The 26,109-nt window shown below is 38.3% G+C and overlaps 1 protein-coding gene across 12 annotated transcripts in view; it reads right to left on the bottom strand.

Annotated features, from left to right (window-relative positions):
• The window catches only part of ntng1a (netrin g1a), a 98,650-nt gene that overhangs the window by 12,175 nt on the left and 60,366 nt on the right, over positions 1-26,109 (bottom strand). For all 12 annotated transcript variants that reach the window (XR_014209991.1, XM_082184462.1, XM_082184468.1 and 9 more), the window contains exons 4-5: positions 9,381-9,553; positions 1,429-1,455 (exon numbers count right to left, since the gene is read on the bottom strand). Coding sequence is in view for 11 of the 12 variants with exons in the window: in XM_082184462.1 (XP_082040588.1) it covers positions 1,429-1,455; positions 9,381-9,553 (200 nt within the window). In the remaining variant the exon portion in view is untranslated. The remainder of the gene's footprint in view (positions 1-1,428; positions 1,456-9,380; positions 9,554-26,109) is intronic.

Genomic DNA, 26,109 nt, shown 5'->3' with positions numbered 1-26,109 from the left:
CCCATGGGACAACGTTGAGCACTTTATTATTGATATAAAATGTGTTCCTTATTACCAAGTGATTAGGAGCGATGCTCATCACATCTGCTCTTCATTAATGTTTTTGTTGGTGAAAATTTTGATAAAAATTGGATAAATAAGAAGTGACAGCTTTTAATCAATGACATCCCAGTGATGAAATGCAATCCTGTACAGCCAAAATCTCATCTTAAAATATTAATTTTGCTCTAATGCCTGCATTAGGCAATTCTGGCAGGCTTAATAAACTTGAAATAGAATTGGGAAAAGTCAATAAAGAATTCAATTACCCTCAAGCAACTCTGAGGAAACTGCAGTGTTTTCTTTTTCAGTCTCGGGCAAAACATCTCCGGCCTCAAGGACTCTCTTTACAAGCTCTCTCTCTATAGATGTTATGAAAGGGAGAGAATGGTGTTTATAATTGTTATAGTGATGGTCAGAGGACAGTTTTTATGGCTTCCGCTATGTTTTGGTGCTAAAGTATCATCAAACTGTTCAGGACCCTAGTTGTACTGTGAGTGTCTCATCTTTGTGTCTTTCTGGATGGAGGTGTGTAAATTCACTATGAGGGACAGTGAGTGGATGTTCATGTTGATGATTGCATAAGAAATAATGGAGTGAGCCCATGCAGAAATGGCACAGCACAGGTCATGCTTTACAGCCAAAGACAAAACACACTTGAGGAGAGTGTCCACTTGGTTTAACGTTCATTTCTGATTAAAAGTGCAACTTGTAGCGCAAGTTTTTTGTTCACTAATTTCTTCTCAACAAATGTTCATTGGTAACACTATATTGTATGAATAAATCAGTACAATATGAATATTGTAATACATATAAAATCCTTATCAACTCCTGTAATAATTCCAATGTTCATTTTTGAATATTTGATTTGTGCAATGTTATCTCATATATCTTTGATATGTTATACCAATCTATCCAAAGAGGAAATGTGTATATGTGTCCTGGACCCAAGAGAAGTGAAGCGTATGGAAATATTCAAGGCTTTACATGCATTCTGACTTGTTCAATATCTCTGTGGCTCCAGTTTTCACATTCAACCTCCCTGCACCTGTAACTCTATCTGTCTGCTGGCTTACGAGGCCCCTGGCAGGACCAGATAATACCAGATAGACCTGCATTTCTCATATTAAAATGATATTCTCCCCTTTCTGCTTCTAAGCCCCTATCTTATTATGTGGCAAAACTGCTGTTTGCAAGAAACAGCTTACCTTAACCCTGTTCTAATTAACTTCAAAACTAATCACATTAGGTTGCACAGTTTATAATCAATAGGGCCAGTGAAAATCAGAAATTAACGTTTAACCAGAAGTGTACTTGAGGTAAAGTGAGAAGCAAAGCTGTTCATCTCGCACTTCCTGTTGATTTAGATCTATGAGTTTGTTTACTTACTAACTGGACCAACGCTATTTGGCAGACCTAGAAGAGAAATGAGAGAAGAGATTATATTAGTAACAGTATATATCAATAGCAATGGCAACAAACAGCAATTTTAAAATGTAATAAAAAGTGCAAAAATAATTGTATTTTTTTAAATGAAAAGCAATATACATTTTACATTCTATAAATATATATTTCCATAAAAATACTTAAATGAAATAATCATAACACAATAAAAATGAATAATACATATAAATAAATATTGATAAAAAACACATACAATGCACATAACATGTAACATAGGGTGTGTTCACACTTATAGTTCGGTTCGTTTGGTCCAGACCAAAAAAAAAAAAAAAACGTTTAGTCCTGGTCCGCTTAGCATTCACATTTGCAGTTTAACACCATATAGCGATTCATTCACAACCTGATTGGTCAGCTTATATGACGTTTTGAGACGGAACTTCCCGAACATCCAAACCAATGCTGTGTGCTGGGCTAAATTTGCTCGTTGTATGTGTGTAGCCTACAAATGATGGTGTTTTGACTCGTGAAGAGCTTATAAAATGTGTAAAGGAGCCAAAACAATGGCAGGAATCCCTGTGTCACACATACAAACGAAGATCTGCTGCGAGGAACCATGTTTCTGATACCTGTACCAAACTGTGATGGGCAACATCACGACTATGACGAGAAAAAACAGGTATGCGTTAGCTTTCTGTCCTTTTTAGGGTTGCATCTTGTGACATCATGTCCTGTTTTTGGTTCGTTACATGCCTTTTGTCCGTGTTACATTCATATTTGATTCAAACCACACCAGAGTTTGGACGGAGACATCTTTTCAGCGGTCTCGGTCCACTTGTTTGGTCCGCACCAGGGTTCACATGGTTCACACTTATTCAAATGAACCGCACTAACAGAGCAATCACACCAGGGTTCATTTTAATTGAACCAAAAATGCCAAGTGTGAACACACCCATAATCTGATTTTTATGTAATAAAATAGTTCGTAGTGTACTGCTGGACTCTCCACTGTATAGTAATAATCTCTCACTATACTTGCTACAGAACCTGAAAAAATAAACAACCTTAGTAAAACAACCATTTCAAACAATTGATGACAGCAGAGAACCCCTCTAGGATAATTCATAATAATAAAAAAATAAAAAACACAAAGCAAATCTAAAAGTAGGAACAGGTTCAAGTATTATATCTGCATTCCTAATAAATAAAAATAAACCAAAAAATGGTGAGGTATAAGATTTGGTGCTACGTTTCAAACAGACCATTTGGAGAGCAGTGAATGAAGATTTTCCTTTGAACGATGGAGAACTCTTGGTGAGCTGAACTCACGCCCCTGCAGTGTGCCATTGATCTAGTGTGCGCCATCTAATCTCTCTCCCTGATCTCTGCTTCATATGGACAGTTAAGAATCAAATTTATGACCTTTGGAAGGAGGGTTGAGAAATCACTTGGAAAATAGGCACCTCCAGGCACCTCCAACGAACATGTGTGAAGACTGAGACAGAAAGATAGAGGACGGAAAGGAGTAGAGAAGACAACCTGCATAAGGAAACATCAACTATAACATCATGCTTTTGCATTCACATCTATTATGCCAATACCAAAGAGAGATTGGTATCTGCCAATACCTTGATTTCATTGATGAAATCAAGAGAGAAATCTTTCACACTTCACAGAAGACTTAATGTAAGCTCAAATATGCAAACTATAGCACATGGGAGTTTTACTTGCTTACTTTTTGTTAAAAAATAAATAAATAATTCACTGACCCCTAAAGCACCTCCTTGTGGCCTCATGGGGGTCCCAATACCCCAGTTTGAAAACTCCTGCATAAGAGTAAATATGTTCTATTTTTTTTTATATGGCAACAATGCAATAGCACTAAGTTCTTTCTTTCTTTATTTTAATTCAAAGGAGCGCATCCATAAAGCTGTGTTTCCACCGCAGGAACTTTCCCCAGGAAATAGGAACTTTTGGGGGGTATTTGGTGTGTTTTGACTGCAGGATCCAGAGTCTAAATGAAGTTCTGAGTAAAAATGTCCCCTTCAGAAAGTCCCTGCTTGCGAGGTACTACTTTTTCAATGTTCAGGAACTTTCGGGGGTGGGACTTAGGCACTGAACATGCTGATTGGTTGAGTTCATGCCGCATTTTGATTGGTTGACTTCACGCAGCATTTCATTTCAACCACCATTTTTAAAACGTCATCAGTTTACGTCACCGGACTAATTTGCCTAATCTTCATGGTACTTTAGACTGCAGTGGAAACGCAGAAAGAAACAGGTCTGGGGGGGAAAAATAGGGACAAATGGTTCCGGGTAATTTCGGTGGAAATCTCTATGATATTCTGGACCATAGATACAGTAAGGCTTGGTTCCCTCTTTCAATGTCTTTTTTTTTTTTTACTTGAACTTCATCATGGAAAAATTACAATGATTGATGCTGCATCTGACACCACAGAAACAAATACAGACGTCTCTATATACTCTAAACAGCATCAACAGTGTAACACAGCACCTCTCATAGCACATTGTCCGCTCTCTTTGCTTTAAATACAGTCAGGCTTTTAGTCATGGTTCTCATTCATCCTCACGATTCATGTAAGTGCTATACAACCTCATTTTTATTTTTATTTATTTATTCACCTCTCCTCTTTTGAGTTGGACAGTCGTCTGCCTGAGACGGATACAAAATATCATGTGTCATATCATTAGATTATCTTTCAATCAGAGCGGTTTTCAGCTCCCCTCACCTGCTGGAACTCTCCATTATGTCAGAGAGCAAGAATCAAATTGTGAAGCCTGATGCAGAAACACATTATGCTGCTTATGTTTATTGCACACTCCATTGATTTTTACCATCTGAACTTCTGCACTCTCGGGTCACTCGAGGCTCCAGGATCAACTGATGATGGGCAGGAGTGTGTGTGTGCTAAATTAATATATATCCAGGAGGATTTTTCCAATTTTCCTGTACCTGATTTATGTTATGTTGTCATCTTTTATGCTATTGTATGTTTAACACACCTAAAATGACTGAATGAACTCTCTACACTGTCAGAAAATGTTTGCAAAAATTTTACCTTTAGTAGCTTGTGTTCTGCAGCTAACGTGTTAATTTTGACAACGCTAATATATATATATACATATATACACACACATATATATACACACACACACATACATTATATATATATATATATATATATATATATAGAAGTGTGTGGGACTTATTCCACATTCCTTCTATTCATATTTTAGACAAATACTTCCTTGATTTTGTGCAAATCCACCTTTCCACAAATTAATAATACTCTTTTCTCACAATCAAGCAATTATGCCATCAAAATACACCTACAATGTTTTATGAACCTGCACAGAATGATAAAGAATAGCCTGTCTCTTGGGGGGAAAATCCATCCACACACACCTAAACACATGTTATACTGACAGTTAATTTTTCAGGCTTCCTCCCAGAGGTTGACGGGACGTAATTAACCCAACCTGGGCAAGATACCAGATCTGTCCTGCCCTACATAACACACTCACACGCCTGCCAAGTCATCCAGCTTGAGGGATTCCCGCTGGACGGCATGGAAATTGTGACGACTTCCTTTTTTCTCATTTGAAAGACAATCTGTTCCTTAACCGCCCACTTCCGTCGCCAGCAAAAGGACAAACCCCTCTATGATGCTTTATTTCATGTTTTATGTTGGAAACGGAGCTAGTTGAATTGCTGGTGGCCTCATTATTGTTGTTCTAGTAGAACAACTTCCTGACCTTCACATAGTCTCATCTGTTTGCTTTTTCCGTCCACCTGGACTTTCCGGCAAAGCTTATCTACAATATTTCTACCCTAGGCAAAGTTTGTAATTACTTTCCCTGGCCACTTACATCTCATGGCCATCCATCATCCATTTTCTACACGGATGTGAGCCGTGACATACACAAGCAACCGTGCGGCTCAAAACGTAGGGAAATGACAATCCACACCGGTAGAACTTGTCGGCCAACCTCTGCTACAGTAACGGCACCTCCATCTGAATGTCTTACAGGGCAGAGTGAATAGATTTGTACGGGAGATGGCAAGTATGAAAAAGTGCCTGCGATGAGTCACAGTCACAGTTAAGATTCTGGGAATGCGACACGCGGCGGAAAATCCTGTGATGGAAGAAACAAATATTTGAAAGAGAGATTACCGTTGCGGCAGCACAGAGAAAGATGTGGAAAAGGCAGAGTAAACAAACCAGGTCTCATGGGGGAATAAGGAGAACATAACACAAAATAAAGAAAGAGAAAAAAAGACCGAAAGAGAGAGGGAGCGTAATATGCTTTCGGAGTTGACACTACAAGAGTCAAGATGGAAATGGTAACTGTGGTGGTTGTGTAGGATATGCAGCCAGGGTGGAGATGTTAAAATGAATAATTAGATAACACAAATGGTACAAAATAACTCTCCTCTTCTGGGAGAAGACAAGATGGCCACCTGGCCCTTCAGATAACACTAATTAGAGCATCCGTACGGGCAGTGGAATGAGGATCGAGGACACGCTTAATTACACTTCAAGATCGTCCATGTTACAAAACAAGAAAGGCAAACATCTTCTACAGGACTGAGCACGTTCTAAGGCGGGAACTGTCTTCCTCACTTCCTCCTTGAGTGTATGCTTTTCCTATAAGAAAGTTTGCATGTCTGAGGATGGCAGGTGGGGGAGGAAGGGTACAGCTGTTATAGTTTCAGCCCAGGAACGAACCATTTGATTCAAGGACGCCGAACAACGGCAGGCGAACACACTGACATCTGGCAGCCCTTTACTTATGTACACTAATTAAAAAACAAAACCAGCCATCAGTCGTACACTACGGCACCGCTGATAATAATTTACTCTCATTGCGACTGTCATCTCCAGATGTGTTGGGCTGTCTTCGTTAGCTAGGCTGAACAGAAGTAAATGAGGTATTATGAATCTCCTCCCTCGGTGGATCTCGCTCAAGCATGATTTCCATGGCTTCTGTTGTGTGCTGAGTGGAATTTTGTATCCAAAATTAAATGTTAAAAAGCTGTAAAATCAATAAGTCGCATAAAAGCATATATCATGTTCAGCTTTTATCTTCACGGACTGAAGCCGAGGTCAATGAGGAGCGATAAAAACCGTTACTGAAACTGTGTCGGGACACATCTCTCTTTAAGTGCTTTGATCGCGAGTAATTTACAAGGCCAGACCGGTTTGATTTGAAGTTTCATTTGCACAGTTTAATCCTGCCAGGACAAGAGGAATTAGTCAGTTCTCTGTACAGAAGTGCTATATTAAACCACAGAGTATTACTCAGCAGAGACGTGGAAAACAATTAGCATTGCTTGCTAATCCTCCCATTTTTTAAACTTTAACAGGGGCTTGCTGATCTTATGTGCGTGAACCATACCAAATGCCATTGCTTCGCTTGGGAACCAGCAGGCACAGTGCAGATCAGACCTTATTTTCACTCGCGTCGTGAAACCCTACATCAATCTGACAACCCATAAAACACACAAACATTAGTCAAGTGTAAGAAGGCATTTTAGATTCAGATCAGCACGGGCCAGAACATTGTGTGTGAGTCCCATTGCCGCCTTATCCAGGAGGGAGAAAATGGGGGCGCCCTCATCACTTCCCCTCTCTTCGAGATCAGAAATGGTCTGTCACTGCTAATTCTCGAACTGATCGCTCTCCGACTCGCCGTTCTGATGTGAAGCGAGAACCTAGCTACTTCCCAGAAGTCTGAGCACGCTTTGACGAAGAGTGATATCCAACACTCTTTCATCAATCTTAAGCTCTTTTCTTGATTTGTCTGACCCACTCGGACTAAGAGGAACTACTCTGCCTTCCAACGGACACAAAAAAGGAGAACTAACACTACATACAATAAATGACCAAACTACAAATTACTCATAATTTAAATTAGCAAAAATGCAGTCAAGATACCTGTATCTATTAAAAAAACAATGTATCTATATATAATATCTCTCACAAAACAAAAATGAAAATAAAAATGAGCTTAAACTAAGAAAAAACAATAAAAATAGAAAGTGCAATTTTTTACAAAGTGCCAATGAAAAAAAAAAACTTTGTTGAAAGCATTGTGATAAACAGTAGCACTTATTTAAATACATATTTTGCTTCAATAAAAAGAAGACCGAAGCGAGAGAGCAATACACTCTGTTAGCAGTTTAGTAGTAAAAAGAAATATAAAAAAGCACAACTATGCAACCTGTAGTAAAAAAGATGCTATTTGTAATTATTTACGAATAAATAATTTGTCTCCATTGCCCTACCGCATGGTATCATGCACAAATAACTGTTGTAAAATCATTTTAATTGGTTTTAAATCGACAAACTGCTTTTCTTCTGTTTGAAATATAAATATTATAATATATCTAATTATTTTTAATCCAAAGGGAATGATCTAAGAGCCTGTCTTTTACCATATTATTATGTTATGGACTTCTCACTCTCCTCACACAGGACCATAATAAGGGGTTTAAGGTGAGGCTGTGTTTTATAGTGGGTCCAGAGTCTGTGCTGTCTTTTTTTTAAATAATGTACTGTCAATCTCAGTCCTTCAAAACACTCCACCGGCTCCTAGAGAGTCATGAGGTATAACAGCTGCCAGAAGGCACGCGTCGCTCCCCTTATACCGTGGGACACACAAACACACGGAGGGACACACAAACACACGGACGGACGGACGGACGGACGGACGGACGGACGGACACACACACACACACACACACACACACACACACACACACACACACACACACACACACACACACACACACACACACACACACACACACACACACACACACACACACACACACACACACACACACACACACACACACACATTTTAACCTGCTGAAGACTGAAAAGAAAGTTTTGGCATGCACACAGTTTCTGTGCATGCTAAGGTCATATCTGTGATATGTGTTGCTGCTTTAGTCCCAGAAGCATATGTTGAGTGCTAGTTTATTTCAGAGCAAACATTCTATGTGTTGGATTGAAGGCTCTGTCTTCTGTCATTTGAAATAAACTGCAGTGGTGGTGTAGTCCCCAGGCTTACAGACAGCACTGGTTTTATAAAGGCTAACTGTCCTTCTTTATAGTTCTAACATTTGATATGCGCTGTTTTCTGTGAAAGAAAGGTCCTACAAGTATTCTGCGTCTTTCTGAAGGGTAAACACTCCTTAAAGGGATAGTTCACTCAAAAGTAAATTATTCTTCATTTCAATGGACAAAAACAACTGAAACCTTATTCAAAATATCTCATTTTGTGCCCCACAGAAGAAAGTAAGTCATAAAGGTTTGGAATGACATGATGGTGAGTAAATGATGACAGCTTTTACATTTTTTAGGTAAACTATCCCTGTAACCAATAGCATGGTTGCTTAGGCACTTCCATGCTATTGCTGTCATTAAAGCTAAAGGACATACCAAATAGAAAATAAATAATGTTAACTTTTCACTGAAATGGTAAATGGTGGTAATCTTTTTTTTATTTTATTTTTTTTACTTTGTAACCCTCTTTATGCTACGGATAAGAATACCATGGTACGACCACAATTTTTGGACTTGGTCACTACATCTGTAGTAAACAATGTTTGTAATTTAACATAACTAATTCAAATATTAAATATGTCTGATAGCCCTTCTTAAAGTTGAGAAGTTACTGTGATGTGTCAGAGTTCCTGTGAGGACCTGGTTTTAAATTGGAAGTAGGGTAATGGCTTCTGGGGAGACACCATGAGCGCATTGTGAAAGGTAGGACAACAGTAAGAGAGATGGTTTATGGTCAGAGTAAAAGGACATGTGAGCCTTGTTATCCACAAACATAGAGCCCATATTGTTCTTTCCAGTAAGTGGAATGGGAATGTGTGTGTGTGCGTGTGTGTGTATACTCACAGATATTTGCTGTGCCCTTGGGGATGGGGAGATAGGATCCAGCGCTCCAAGCTCTGGCCTGATAATTCCTCTTACAGCGGCCACAGTCAGGCCCCGTAGTGTTGTGCTCACATTCGCAAGTGAGTTTCTCTTTGTCAAAGATGCAGCTGTTGGCATGAAGGTTGCACTTGCACCTGTCACGGTAAAAAAAAAAGGAAATAAAACATATGCCCTTGTGGATTTTCAATTGTGGAGTTCAATTACACCCGAGAGGGGAGAAAAAATTGGAACCAGCACTTAGAGACCAGAGTGACCTTGTAAATCATTTGCATTTCAAGTAAATGTGCATCTGCATGTGGAGGTATTCTGAAGCTTCCAGAAAGTGACTACAAAACCTTGCACACAGTGTCAAGGATTCTGCAAAATCCACATCATTATTTTTCAGTTTTTTTCCCTTCTCGAAAGATAGGTTATTTATAATTATCCCACTGGAAAAGAAATAGTTACAGACAGGTCACACTTTCAAAAAGAGAAAGAAAACAGTTAAAATATCTAAAAATATCAATTAAGTGGTGTATATTAGGCGTATATGTTGCACACTTCTTTATTTACATATTGACATATTCATATATATGCTGAAGCACTTGTGAATGCTTTTAATCCTCAGAGGCAGTCATGCTTTAAATGTTGGTTTTACATTCACTATGGCCACTGAGGACAACCCCCATGCAAGTGTCTCACAGCGAGATTTGCTCTCCCCAGTTTACTCTCTAAGCACGCAAATTGATTTTGTATGCAGAAAGTCAAAAGATGGATATTTCTGTGACACTCATGCAGTACTGACGTAACGAAATGTGATGCGGTTAAGTGAAACTGTTCTGCAGCTAATTGAGTAGCTTAACTTGTTTATATGTGTGCGTCTGTGTTTTTCAGTTCACCATGCAATACTGTAAATGAAATTGACCATCACTTGTGCAAATATCTTTTTATTAAATATCCACAATATGGTCCCACTTTATATTAGGTGTCTTGGTAACACTTTACAATAAGGTCTCATTTGTTAACTTTAGTTATTGTATTAAATAACATTAACTAACCGACATTAACATTAACAAGTAAATGCTGTAGAAGTGCAGTTCATTATTGGTTCATTAACTAATGTAGTTAACTAATGTTAACTATTAAAACATTATTGTGAAGTGTTACCAGTGTCTTAAACTACTATGTACTAACATTTACATTTATAATGTGATACAATGCACTTACCTACATGTTTTTACATTGTACTCATAGTATTATAAATAACTGCATGTAATTCCATCTGTAATTAATTTCCGTAATTCCAGCTATAATTCCAGTGTTGACCCTTCCCTTCGCTTCTAACCCAGCCTTAAACCTACCCATTCCACTAAATCTAAAATACATTGTACTTATTTCTTTATGTAAGGGCAAAGTAGTTAAAGACACCTACTATAAAGTGTGACTAACAATATAAAAGTACAATTTAATATTTGAATACTATAAACCAGTAAGGAATAATCCCCGGCTAGCTGTGCATTAAACTATTTTAATGCATGATGTGGAGGCAAAGACCATGTGATGGGAAGCGGAGGCTGATTGTCTCCACAAAGTGCATTAAAATTGTTTAATGCACAGCTAGCCGTGAATTATCCTGCTTATACTATGGTCATTTGTCAACATTGACAACTTAAAGATGTTTTCAGTGCAATATTTGACCGGAAGGGTAAAATTGATGGTTATTTTCGTCAGTTACGGCTTGTTTGTTCTAGCATTCAGCCTGCTTTCAAATCAGACACAGAGATAAAGTAGTGCGTAAGATTACATTTATTTTAATGAATAAACTATAGGATTCATTTGAAGTAATTATTGAGAGAGAGATGAGAGATGGGTACCTGCATCTGTTCAGGATATCTCTCTCTATTAACAATGAAGCTGTGAGTTTAATTCCTTCAGAATAGCGATGTAACCCCCTCATGCTGAGAAATATAATGTAATGATTAAGTAGCGAAGCTATATTATTAATAAAAGTCGCAAGGCAGCGTTGATCACAAGTTTCGCTGCTGAATGTTTCTGTTTGTGCTTTCCGCAATCCCTGCCCTCTACGTGCGAGTGACGTATGTGTATATGTGCTTCAATGAAAACAGTGCATTACTATAGAACGGTGATTAAACTGACTTGGAACTACCTGTGCATTAAACGGTTTTATTGCAGAGTCGAGTATTCAGACAGGCCATGGTATAAATATAAATAAAAAATAAAAAAAAGATATGGCATGAATGATAACAATAGAAAGTCAACGAGAGTAAAGAAGATGAAGAAGGTAGAAAATTATTTTACTTGACTATTCATAAAACTTGGGTTATATGAAGCAAACTCCACCCAGAGGTGGAGGTACCCAGAATGTATTCAGATAGCAAAATAAATTACTAAAATTACTCTGGCCCACTAATATAAATGTATTAATGTAAACATTTTATGAAATTATTATAGCTGAAACTATTCCTTGTGGTAATATACAGCATATCACAGATGCTGTCCATAGATATACTAGTTAGAAAAAAAAAAAAAAAAAAACTGAATTCCTTTAAAGTTGATCAGCATGATTCTAACAGATTAAAGTAACACTGTAAAAAAAAAAAAAAAAAAAAAAAAAAAACTGATCAGTCTCTATTCTTTGATCTAACTTTTTCCAGACTCATGATGTCTGCCGTCTCTCTTTCTCACACAGGTTTACGATCTGCCAAGTGTGGGTACAGAGGAGCATTATTAAAACCATTGTGTCCGAAGAGATGTACATGCAGGGGCTGATAAATGTGATGCACCGAATCACGTTTGGAAGTGACAAATGACTGCTCAGTCCCTGCACGTATACACGGGTAGAATAAATGAGGGGGCATTATTCTCCAGACACCCTGATTTGCATCTCATTATCTATAGTTTTTATTTATTTATTATTTAACAGAAGGGCATGTCAAATCTCAATATCATAGGACATCCTCTTTAAAACTGGCACCTGTCAGCCAAGCATGAATCTGTTGCTTCTGTGACACGTTAGCAAGCTTGCCCACATAAAATCTCCAACCAAATAATGACATATGATGCAAATTAGTTGCTGATATTATGGTGGGTCATTACACTGCATATAAACAGTGAGTAATAGACTTCTGAGACATATTAAAACCACACAAGAGTAAAAACCATAAAAAAGGGATGCTTTACAGGGGCATGAAACATTTCCAGTGGGCATAGTTTTTTTCTGAATTATAAAGTACCTCATTTACTTTATTCATAAAAAACTATGCATTGCAATGAACAGCTCGCTAGCCTTAACTAACAAAGCTGGTCCAGCGACCGAGAAAAACAAAGCCATCGAGCTGCAAGGAGTTAAAGGCATGCATGGCATTCTGATTAGGCCTCCTTTTTCAGTTCAGGTGGAGGTCTCAGATTCCATGCACTGCACTTCTTGTAGCTTGACCTTCATATCCTCTTATCACCAGAAACATTTTAATCACGGTGTTGATATGAGGCAGAGCTGTGCTGCTGATGTAATGAAGGGGACACAGCCAGGGCCTGCTGGGTCCCTTTGCCGTCGGCATGGTAGCATCGCTAACAGAGACGAAACATTCTCGTTCCAGTCTGGTCACCTGGGGAGATGAGGTGCAATAGCTGCCTCAAGGAGAAGTGCAGTAAAAAAATATATTTAATTAGACTTTAATGCCAAAGCTGCTCTCCAGGGCTCCACCATAGAAACTGTCTGTCTTAATTCAGCCAGGCTTTGCCATATTCACAAGCACTGCCTTGTTCTGATAAAAGATTATGATGCATGTGCATTTTGCTTGTGTGAGTTTCCACAACAGTGTAAAATGTAGAGCAAAATACACAAAAGAGCACCACAAATGTGGTCCACATGACTTGTGCACTATTCTAAGTCTTCTGAAGTCATACAATAGCTTTGGTGTGAAAAACAAAAATGCATTCTGTTATTTACTGGGAATCTTCCCTTCCACCATAGCTCTTAAATTTTGCCCTCATCAGTGAATATTCAAACTCAGAACCCCAAGATGTGTTAAGGGACAGCTCACACAAAAATAATATATAAATCTGTCATTATTTACTCACACTCATGTCGTTCCAAACCTGTATGACTTTCGTTATTCTGCAGAAGTTTTGATGAATTTCAAAATGTTTAAAGCGTTCTACAAAATAAAGTAATGCATACAGGTTTGCAACAACGTGAGGGTGAGTAAATGATGACAGAATTTTCATTTCTCACTTGTTTCAAATTGTATAGATGGCTAACATGCTACAAAGAAGAATATGAAGGAGGTTTTTGTTCAGTCAGCTTTGAGTCTAACAGAAAAGTTTAAAGGCTGAATGTCCTCCTTGAAAGGCAGGAGGCAGACCATGCTTATAGTGATTTATTTCTTTATTTATCTATCTTTTATTGAAATACTAGCCTGAAGCACATGAGTCTGTGACCTCCAAAATAATAGAAGCTTGATTGACATCGAAAGCACAAATAGCACTGTAGTCTCTCTTTAAATAGTCCCCCTCACAACTGACCTCTTGAAAAAAAGAGCTCATCTTCATCAATTCATATCTTATCCGCTCTCTCACCAGTTCAGAAAACCGACGGTAAAACAGCCCCCGTTCTCTAGCCGCCTTGCGCCGTACTGACTTATCAGTGGATAATTATTAGCAATTATCTCCAAATGAAGCTTACACATGCATGGCTAGGCATGCTGATCCAACCAAAACAGGCTGAGCAAAGACAGAATGGCCTCTGAGTGAGCAAAGTAAGTGAAGTAATTATGTTCAATTAAATGTGCAGGTGTTATTGTAATACAGAGAACATGGTCAAAACTCTCACTAAAATAATTGTTTGCTCATGTCAGTGAATGAAAAACCATTGTGCAAATCATTAAGATATGAGGAGTCAAACACACTTTAAATAAATAATAAGAGTGTTGCTGAGTAACTGGGGTATCGCACAGCTTCAGAAGACTTGGAATATAGCGCACAAGTCGTATGGATTCGTTTGTCCATTTGTCCGGCCTTTGTCTGTTCTCGAACCGTTCTGTGCATTTCCACTGCAGAAAAGAGGGTTTCGGGCCGGAAAGATCGATTCAACTCCGGCCCTAAAAACTTGCTGGTCTTGAACAGACCTGGGGAGCGGGGGGCGGAGAAATACTGTTGTATGGGACGCGTTATGCATATCACATTTGTTGTTTAAACACCTTTATAATGATCACGTTGGTTAATCTATAAAACACGATGGGAGCTGGATCTGTCAGATTTAAGTTACTTAAGTTCATCCATTTCTCCTTAAAGTACATAAATGTAAGTGGCTGGTGAACTCGGAAAAGAATAGAGTAAACATTATAGTTACTGTGTACAGTGTGTAGGCTATCTGATATGAATAAAACACAATGTCAAATTATAATTGAAAGGATTATTATATCTGCTTCCATCGACATCAGTGTATTTAACAAACACATTTTTTATTATTTTTATTTTTATTTTTTTTTATTGCCTACATGTCTGAAACCTAAATTAAACATTATGTGATCGAAAACACTGAATAGTTGTGATATAAGAACAGCGCTGAGCATGTCCGTCTCTGGCTCAGCACCAGCGGAGGAGCAAAGATACATATTAATTTAGCAGTTTATCACGTCACGCACTGAACGTTGTTCCAATCACACCGGTGTGAATGTTAAAAGGGTTCAAATTTATCGCGTTTCGGGGGGTGGAGAGGGGACAGATTGTAACTGAGGGGGCAATGTCATCATTAGACTGTCAGCACTGAAGGCAAAGTGCTTTGGTTCTGAAGTGGACTTGAGTCCCCAAATGTCTAAATGCAGAACTCAGGTCTGTAGCCATTCAGGTGTGGTATCTTGGGCTTTTTGAGGAACAATGGCTGCTCTTTTGAAGCAGATGGGAAAACTGCAGTGCTGTGCAGTGCTGCGTTCAAACATCCAGTTACTTTGAAAACGTTCAAACTAACACATCCTGGCCAGCATAGTGTTACATTTCTATCCTTTATCTTTATCTTTTAACATCCTTCAGTAATTTTGTTCAGCAGCATCTGATCTTGCTTTTCCATTTTTTTTGTAGATGTTGGCTAAATTTTGATGATGGGTTTGGTTGACGTAGGGTGCTTTTGGGTTTTTGAGTAAGGGCTGACTGTTTCTCGTCTTTGTAGTTCATGCAATCCTGTAGGCTTCCCCTATTTTAGATAGATAGCTGGTTCAAAATTCTTTCCCCAAATATTAAAAAGAACCATGTTCTGATTCCTCTTTCTAGGATGCCAAGTTCTTAGACACCTTTGTTTCTTTCCGTTCTGATCTACTTGGCCATCTGCTGCCACACTTCTGATAAACAAGCTTCAAACTGGATGTAGACACCAAACAAAATTGAAGAAGTGAATCTCTGAGGTGATTCTCTGCTTTGGTCACCCACCCCCCACCCCCCATCCCACACCCCCCACCCCCCATCCCACACCCCCCATCATTAATTGTAAGTTAATGATAAAACTATCCCTTGGGTATTTTCCAGATATGTTTTACTTCCTGATTAACAAAGCCATTGCGGCCACTTTTCTCCATTTTTTTTTTTTTTTTTTTTTACATTTTCTGTAAAGTGTTTACTTCTCCATCCACTGTAAAGTGGTTACTTCAGCCAGTTCTGACTCTTTGTGATTGGCTGTGAGCAGTTGCGTGTCATAGGCTGACAAGGTGAGGCCTGAGTACCGCACCTCACTCTGAATCTGAGATAAATGAAACAGAGCATCTTGTGTGCTGACTCTAATTGCCTCCTGACAAACACAGACAACTGCTCCGCACCACAGCATAGGAAGTGAGAAGTGGGTGCAATCTCTCCGAGACACATCTGTGCAACTATTGCTTTTTGCTAAACTGCATGTACTTGACAGCAAGAGAAGTTAGATTCAGGGACAGCTTAATGCCTTCGGAGCCGAAGATGACCATCTGAGAAACCAACTCCTCTGGGTTCAACTAGACACAACAATACTCACTAAAACCATTTGATAACAACCTGAACCACATTCATCCTCTCACTCAACCGCTAATGAGTGACAAACATGACAATTCAAGTGGCCATGGTGGGTATGTAATGGATATTCTGTACTTTGAAAAGAGGGCTGTGGATGTTGTCTAAGGCTCTAGGCTCACAATTATCAGACGGCTTCACATTTTCTAAATATAAACAAATGTTAGCAGAATGCAGTGAGGAGCTAAATTGGAATAAATCTGAATGACCCTGAAGCCAAACATTGCCACTGAAATTACAACACTGTATCCACAATTCATTTAACAATTTAAAGAACATTCAGTCGTCCTACTTTTGTTTTGTGCAGCAGCCACAAGCTATTGCAGATTGTTAATGTAAGCCCCAAGACATTCATATTATTCAGGGGTCAGTGAACTAATCACAAGATAAAGAAAAGCTGGAGAAACTGGAGAGGCAAAATATATTCTGGGCTAATGCTGTATTCAATTCAACTTGAAAAGCCTGAATTTCAAAATGACTACTTGAGAAAGTGCAATAGAATGCCAAATGAAGTCGGACTTCCATGGAAACTTTGTCAGAAATCTAGAACATTGCACAGAGGCCAGGTGTATGACATCAAAAAAAAAAAAAAAAAAAAAGATATGACAAATAAAAAAGGCAAAAGTATGAAGAAGGTTGATAAAAATAAACGAGTTTAATAAAAATGATAGATCAATAGGCTGTATGAAACTTGTGTATTGTACTGGTTATAATAAAGGCACAGTCTGGGGAGGGTTGTGAGATAAATGTCAAGGAGATTCTGCTAAAGTGAAGCAAGAATATTCCTTCATTTCTCCTTGAGTGAACCTTTACAGGCACCAAAGTGTGTTTCATTTCTTTCTAGCACCTTCAATCCTAGAATAAGATTGAGAAGCTAAAATGTAGATGCAATGTGCTTTAATGCAGCATGTCTAGCCAAAATACTTCAACATAAAATTGATCATGATCTATGTATGTATGTATGTATGTATGTATGTATCTATGTATGTATGTATGTATGTATGTATGTATGTATCTATGTATCTATGTATGTATGTATGTATGTATGTATGTATGTATGTATGTATGTATGTATGTATGTATGTATCTATCTATCTATCTATCTATCTATCTATCTATCTATCTATCTATCTATCTATCTATCTATCTATCTATCTATCTATCTATCTATCTATCTATCTATCTATCTATCTATCTATCTATCTATATATCTAAGATTCAAATTTGAATTATTTTTGTGACCACAATCAAAATTCAGGAATAGAATTGAAATCTAAATTAATTCTCAATTCAATTCTGTAGTGTGCGATGGGTAAAATGAAAAAAGGACACTGAAATCATTGTAAAATCAAAAAAGAAAGAAAAAAAAGAAGAGAAAGAAATTCCTATTCATCTGTAGATTTGTGGTTTACAACGAATCTCACAGCACAGGCACCAGAAAAGCCCTTATAAGCCTGACAGCCGAGCTCACCACACGCCTGCCATGACCATACAGATGACATGGCTCTCTCTGATGGAGTATCGCTGTGGGAATTCGTTTTAAACAAAACTCACGAATCTGGCTTTACACAGCCAATCTGTTGTCTTGTTTCCTGTCCCTTTCACACCACTGCAGCAAACAGCTTGTGTTTCAGTATTATCATTCTGGAAAAACAAGGGTTCGTGACCTTCTTCGATTGCTGAATGTGTAGTGTGGTGGATGAGGGATGTATTTAAATCTTAATGTGTCGGGTCTGAAGGAGGTGGGTAAGAGGAGGTCGGAGGATATCTGTGTTGTAATGATGCATGGCTGTATGGGGCTGGTGAATTGGCCTGGCTCAGATTGCCAAGTTCTCCCCAGACGCTCTGATTAAAGACTCTTAATCCATCATCAGAGGCGGCCTGAACCGCACAGATGTGCCCGGGGTCAGAGGGCAGTTCGCGATTGGAATCCTACAGCGCTTTGCGTCTTAATCTGTCCCATACAACAGGCATCAGCCCAGAGTGAGAGAGAAATATTAGATGTAAGCACCTCATAAATTTTTCTTGAGACATAAAAGATGTTCATAATGCATGTAAAAGCTTCTCACGCATCGTGATTAAAAGAAACACCACAGTAATCTAAGCAGGGTGACATCAAAATATTGTGTATATGCTTGGGTGGGTGTGTCAGATGGTTTAGGGTGGGGTTATTAGAGGCAGAGATGTTGAGTGAAGGTGAGGTCAATGAGGGGATTACTCAGATATCCATCAACAGTCGTATTATGAGTGATGTGACCCCCCCCCCCCCCCCCCCCCAAAAAAAAACCCCCTTCCCCCCACACCTATTCATGGCTATGAACACAGAGTAGGCCATCAACTAAAAAACGAAAAATGTGGAAATAATTTCAACAATTTCATCATTTCTGCTTTTACAGTCTTTGTGAATGCAGTGGGCCTCAATCATGAAACTTATAAATACAGTAGCCTAAATATTTTGCAAGTAAAATGGACACTTCTTAAACCTCAAAAGAGAATAAAATTAAAATAATTAAATGAAAGTGTTAAACTTGCAGACAAATAGTTTTTCGTACCAAGCTAACATTTTTAAAATACAAACACTGGCATAAATTGGAAAATTATGTCAGTAGTTTTAAGAACGGCTTTACAAAAAAAAAAAAATTCAGCTTGTGTTTCATGAATGAGGCCTAATGGATGACCTCATGTGTCTTAACGTTTAGTATGGACCTTGAATGAAGCAAGACAGTGAATAAAAGCGGCCCAAACTTTCCTCCTCAGAAGGAATGACAAAGTTAACCCTGATTTTGACACATTAACATAATAATTCTTGCGTTACAGTGCTAATCTGGAGGTAGGCTAATAGCTTTATTCCAGTCAATGGCTTTGAACGGGACAGGGATTTTGCTGGAACCTCTAAATGGGATCAGCCTTTCCGGGGTAACAATATGGCTTTGCACTGTAAAAATCCTCCCATCACCTCAGTATTAGCCCTGCTCATGGTGCTAAGCTGTGTACATTTGCGTGCATGTGTGTGTTTATGTGCATGTGAATTTGCACATGTCTGTGGCAAGGAACGTCTGTCTGCATGTGTTGATTTTTCACACTGTGTTTGTATACAATATGAATTCACTGAGGTTTTCTACCCTGAAACACAATTAATCCATTTGTGTAGTGATTGCACACATGTTCCTTTGCTGAACGCTCTGTAAAGGAGGAGGAACAGAATAAGGGCTGTGCCATCTGTGAGTGATCAGGTCAGAGAGAGATAAAGAGAGAGACACAGACAGAGACGGTATGAGTGAGTGGAATGCAAATCAGCTCTGCTTGGGAGGAAGGAGACTTTGTGACAGTGAGAGAAATGTTCATCTTCTAAACAGTGATTCAGACACACACACACACACACACACACACACACACACACACACACACACACACACACACACACACACACACACACACACACACACACACACACACACAGAAACTCAAGAAATATTCACACTAATTGCCAAGGCACTTTCACAAAATATACAGAAATCACTGGTCACATCAGTTGCATTTAATGTGCACATGAAATGACTGATTTCAAAGTGGATTTGTGCAACATTTGTGCTTGTAAACACACTGGGCTTCTGATCTGCAAATTGCAGGGGAACACTGAAATATACAGCACCTTTCGCATGTCTTCTTTTTTTAATTAATTTTAATATTCGATGTAGTCAACACTTCTTTTTAAAACCCCTTTTAAATCAAACATTAGCAGGGGGTTTTTGTCAAATAAATGTCACCCTCTTGATTTTGAGATATATTTTTAATTGCATGTGAAATGACTAGCAGTGCTCCCACTACACTGCATCTGTTTCTAAAACACCTTGTTTCTAGACAGAATTGATATATGTGGAGTTTGCATGTTCTCCCTGTGTCTGCATGGGTTTCCTCCGGGTGCTCTGGTTTCACTCACAATCCAAAAACATGCCGTACAGGCGAATTGGATATGCACAATTTTTGGTAAGTGTGAATGTATGTGTGAATGTGTGTGTGAGTCCCAAGCCATGTAATGGGGAGGGTTGGTGAAAGACCTGGCAACCTACCCAGAAAAAAAATCATTGCAAAATAAAATCATCTCGCGTGTATGGCGAGAAATGGCCCATTGAATCAACAAGAGTCAGATAAGACTGAAATGGTTAATGATCGAATTAATATATATAAATTAGAGCTGCACAATTCTGGATAAATTGAGAATCATGATTTTTTTGTTTCAAACAGAGATCAAGATTCTCCCACGATTCCGAACAAACAACTAAACAAAATAACGTAATTTATAAGAGGTTCTGACAAAATGTTAATTGCTGAAGTCTATTTAAAATTAAAGTTAAAAAACTGTTTGAATGAATGATTCAATGGCATATACATTTTTTAACAGTCACTTGTCACCTGGTCGCATAAAGATGTTATCTTTACAATTGTTTTTTAAAGGGCGTGTTACTTTCAAAAGGTGATTTACTCTATTTTGACCGCTACCGTAACATCAGTGTTTATAACCGAACTATAAACTTATCTCAGTACTTATGTGATAATAATAATATTTGTAACAGAAATAATGAAACTGTGTGCTGTTTTATTCTTCTACATGAGAACTGCTCTTTCTGGCTCAGCGTAGATCTGAATGTTAGCGTAGATCCCGCTGTGATTTTGTCAATGGTCTAACAGACAAAGGCGAATCGTTCATTTAGGAATGAGATAGCGTGGGTGTTTGAATCGCTTCACAGACCGCACACTCATACAGTTTTGAGTTCTTTTTAGCATCTTATCGTGCTTGAATGTTTTAATATCACTTGAATGAATGATAGCATCATTATAATGTAACGCTAGCCAAAGGGTGCCAGGAAAAAAACAGATGCTCCAATAATTGCATTAAATATTTTTAACACGTTAATTAGGTGCGTTTCCATTACAGATTTGCGCAAAACTTTTGCGATTTTTTCTAAATGTCAAGAAAAAACTATTGCGGAATGACGGCGTTTCCATTAACCGATGTTATGCGACTAAAACTTAATTTTTTTCTCTCGCGATAAGTAATTAATTCCAAAAATAATGGCAACGGACGTTGGATGGTTTTTGTATATCTCAGCCACTGCACTGGCCATTATTATTAATCGAAGGAGACGTATGTGTGTTTTCCAAGCATTAATGGTAAGGAAAGACCCTTTATAATTGTGAGAGGCTCATATGAGGTGTTTCTGGGAGTTTCTACCTCATTTCTGCTTCAAGGTCTTGATTGTGGCATTTATTTGAGGTTAGAATCCATTAATCCTGTAATTCTTTTTTTCTTTTATGAATTTAATAAAGAACTCTGTTCTTTTTTTGAACAGATTGTTTCTGTCCAAACATACCGCCTCATCTATGTCAGGTGACCTGGAAATGTGCAAAAACTGTTTCCATTGCAGTTTTGCGAAATATGTATTTTTTGAATTGCCTGAAAAACCACCTCACCTAATTTTTTTTATAAATAGGAGTTTTTGCGAAAATTAGTGTTTCCATTGGGCGTATTTTCAATTCGCAATTTCAATTTGCGCAATTTGAAGGGTAATGGAAACGCTGCTATTCACGTGTCCGAGTAAAAAAAAAAGTTGCTTGTCCGGAATTATTTGTGTGTGTGTGTGTGTTATATAATTATAGCCTATATAATTTATTCTGAAGCAATATTCTCATCAGTGTTCAATCAGCTTTGATATTTAAATCTGCATCCTGTAATATCTACAGCTTTAAAGGTATTCGAGTATGGCCAAATAGTACTTCAAACGGTTTTATTTCAAAAGAGCAAGAAAAAGTCTGCTATGATTTGGCCTTCTTTAAAATAAATAGCTGTCTTCAGTCTAAACATAGTATATTGTTTAAGAAGGGTCAAAGAGTTTACAATACAGGGAGACTGGTTTGCAAACACCCTCTAGGCTATGGTCTGTCTCTCTTCTGACTGAATGAGCTGGATCAGGTAGTCGCTGGTAATCAGTAAGGGTGTCTAGAGGCATCCAAACGTTCAGCATGTTATCATTAACACAGTTCTCAGTCAGTCAGCAGAGTCCCAAAAGACACAACATTCTCTTCACGGAGAAGCGAATGCATTTCTCAGTCTCTGGATGACTGCTGCATTAATGATAAGTCAGAGTGGTTCAGCCGTTCTTCTTACTTAATGTCAAACAGGTGAAATAATTATCAGCATGTTTACTAGGCTTGCTGGTTGCAGGTCTGACAAATCTGGAATGCAACTACAAAATGTTGGGTAGGTTTTTTTTATTTTTATTTTTTTTATTTAATGAGAACACTCAGTCTCATGAGCTTGGTTTCTTTTTGATGGACTTTCAAATACATATTTTAAATCAGTGGTCTGTGTGTGTGTTCATTTGTGCATCAACCAAAACTTCACCTTCTGTGAAAGAAGTGAAGGAGAAACCACTCGAGCCACAACACTGACAGACAACACTATAGACACAAATATTTAAATGAATCTACAGATCTCAGAGCAACATGTCATTTTCATTTAATTTGATTAAATCAGCACCGTTCCAAAACCTAGTGAGATATTTACCTATCCAGTATTTTAAGGCAGCGGTTTAAGACATCACCCCAATTTTATAATTATAATTATACTTTTTATAATGAACACAAATGCTGCCTTTTAAGATGCCTTGATTTTCCTGAAAATTCTATCAGCACTTCAAATATATGGCAGTTACAAGAATTCACTGTGACATGCTCAGTGAAAAAATATAAGAGAAATGCTGATTATAAATGTCATTCAGTACTTGCAAGTATAAATAACATTTTCCAATATAATTTTTTTTGTTTTTTTTTGTGCGTTTATTAATTGGTGCCTATTTAGAGTGTTCTCAAGCTCACTGGGGTTTGGGACAGGACTAAGATGTTGATCCACTAATACTAACACATTTTCACTAGGGATGTCAAAAGTACTAGTATAATACAAACTGCCTGCCAATACATGTAATTAGATATATAACAATATGTGCAGTGTCAGGAGTACTGAATCCATATAGCCTACTGTGTTGACTGCCAGGCTCCTTTCCGACTTGCTTGTCGGTCAAATGTATTTGTAATTCATTTGTTACTGTATTAATAGCTTAATATAAATCAAATTAAATATTAGTTTGATTTTCATTAAAATTAATATTAAAAGTCAATTTCATTGGTATTGGTATTACTAAAATTATAGTATTGTGGCATCCCTAATATGCACTGAATGTAAAAAATGATTTTAAAAATCCTTAAATATCACTACAAAATGTGATGGAGGTTTCCTCTAGAGCGGTGCCTGCATTTAGTTTGCCACCATAAATTGCTCCTTTATAATTCATAAAATCAATTGGCCTGACAAACAAAGAGCACACCAGCAATTTTTTTTTTTTACAGGAGCTAATTAAACATGTGAACTGCGGAGTGATTCACATGGAACAGAGACAGATTAGCCCTCCCCCTTTCAATTCTGACCAAGCATGGCAGTCACGCATCAGCCCAGCACGACACACACACATGCACACACGCACACATCTGGGACCTGGCAGCTGGGCTACCCAGATACAGCGCATTCTGCTTCTGTTTTGCCGCACAACCCTTCTCCTCTTCTCTCCCTCATTTTTTTCTACCTCTACGGTCTGCAGGTGCACTGCTTGGGGAACTCTCAAAGCAGTGGGTATCTTATTATGGGGAGGCGATGGTGAAGAGAGACAGAACAGTGAGCCCCATGTGCTCAGACAGGAAGTGCTGGGCAATATGTGAAGCTCTTTGTATGAAAGCCGGTGAAAACCACAGGCTGTAAAACACCAACAAGCAGATCTGTTATCCGTAAATAAGTTAAAGAGAGTGTACAGGTCAGCTAGATGCAGGAGGAAAAGATCTGAAAGCAAAACAAATGAACTGAGAGATTTTCTGGACTGCAGGAGCGTCAGTGTTTCTGTTTGTGTCTTGTTAAGATGCTTTAAATGAGCTTCTGCGGGTCTAATGGTAACAGTCCTGACAAGCCAGGTGTCACCTTCCATTTCCTTGAGTGATGCTACCTGTCTGTTATTCATTTATTCTGAGATATACAACTGCCTTCTCAAGAACAACAGAGAAGATGAGCCACAAAGAGATGCTGTTAAGTTTGTGCATGAAAAAAACATTTACTCTTTATTGTGTTGCTATTCTTGTTTTTATTTTTGGTTTGCTTTATTTTTCTATATTTTTCTATGTTGAGTTTTGGACATTTGAAGTATTTTCAGCTGCTATGAAAGATGCTAAACAAATACTACCACTACTACAAATAAATAAATATTATTATTATAGCATGATCAAAATATATATAAAAAGATATATAAATATTAAGACAGTTTAAAATCATATATATTCTTAAAATGGTTCTAACAAGCACCTGCTTTAAAACTCTTTAGAAAACATGTATGAGGACTGCTGAGAAAGGGCCGTGGTCTTCAGAAGATGGACCAAAATCAAGGTCAGGATTTAGAAAGATGTGGACACAGGTAATCAGATGCAGAGAACAGAACGACTCATCAATCATGGGGAGAGCAGAGTTACTCTGAGGAATTCCGAGAATTAATCCATCACCTGCATTTGGTTTAATTCCCAAATCGTTGAAAGGAGAAGTCAGCTAATGCACTCTTATGAGTGAGAGGGAACACAAGAAAGCAAGTTAAACAGCGAGAGATACGACTGATTCAGGCTGTGAATTCTGGGAGACTGAGAATAAGAAGCTGGAAATTTCTTGAGTTGGCTCAAGGGATGCAGTGACAACAGCCTATGTATTTGCAGGGTCAAGTGTGTATTTTTACACATTAAATTGTTTTCTTAGCTGAGTTGACGCCTGGAAACGGCGTTTGTGAATAACATGATGACTGGGTGATGAACGAGGTGCCAGAATCAATTGGGTGTGTAATTACACTTCATCATTTGGATCTCTTGTGCTCCGATTCAGTTTCTCACAGTAAAAACACGCACACACACACACACACGCACGCACACACACACACACACACACACACGCACGCACACACACACGCACGCACACACACACGCACACACACACACACACACAGTCTCAGATTAACTGCCTGGGCAGCAGCTTCCTGATCTGTCAATGGTGTTAAGAGGTCAAATGGAATTTATCTAAATCGGTGTCCATATCAACCAATATAAAAAGTTGCACTGGAATTCTTCCATCTCTGTAACAATAGCACAAAATCAAACGCTTTAAATAAAATCACAGAAATGCAAATCGGATTGCAATCATTTGAGGCCGGGAGGTTATAACATGATTAGATTAAGTTTTGTGGTGAAAGAGCATGTGGAACAGAAGACTGCTGAAACATCAGATGACCGGACCAATGAAATGTGCTGATGTGGAAGAGCTGAAGTGCCGAGCGCAGCACATGAGATGGCAAGAGGAAGATACAGAGTGGAATGACTTATTCTACAAGGGGCGGGGGTGTGGGTAGAATCTCGAAATTAGCACAAATAGATTATCTGTCCTCCGGTTCCTGGCCTCAGCACGGTCTAAGCAGGCTGGAAAAAAAGAAAAAAAAAGAAAAACACATTGACTTCTCAGCAAACGACTGCCCATCAGAGCAACCAAGGAGGACCGCAATTAAGCGATCAATCACCGTATCATCGA

The sequence above is a fragment of the Leuciscus leuciscus genome (genome assembly GCF_965113295.1).
Source record: "Leuciscus leuciscus genome assembly, chromosome: 11".
NCBI classification, from domain to species: domain Eukaryota; kingdom Metazoa; phylum Chordata; class Actinopteri; order Cypriniformes; family Leuciscidae; genus Leuciscus; species Leuciscus leuciscus.
This window is presented reverse-complemented; position numbering and strand designations above follow the sequence as displayed.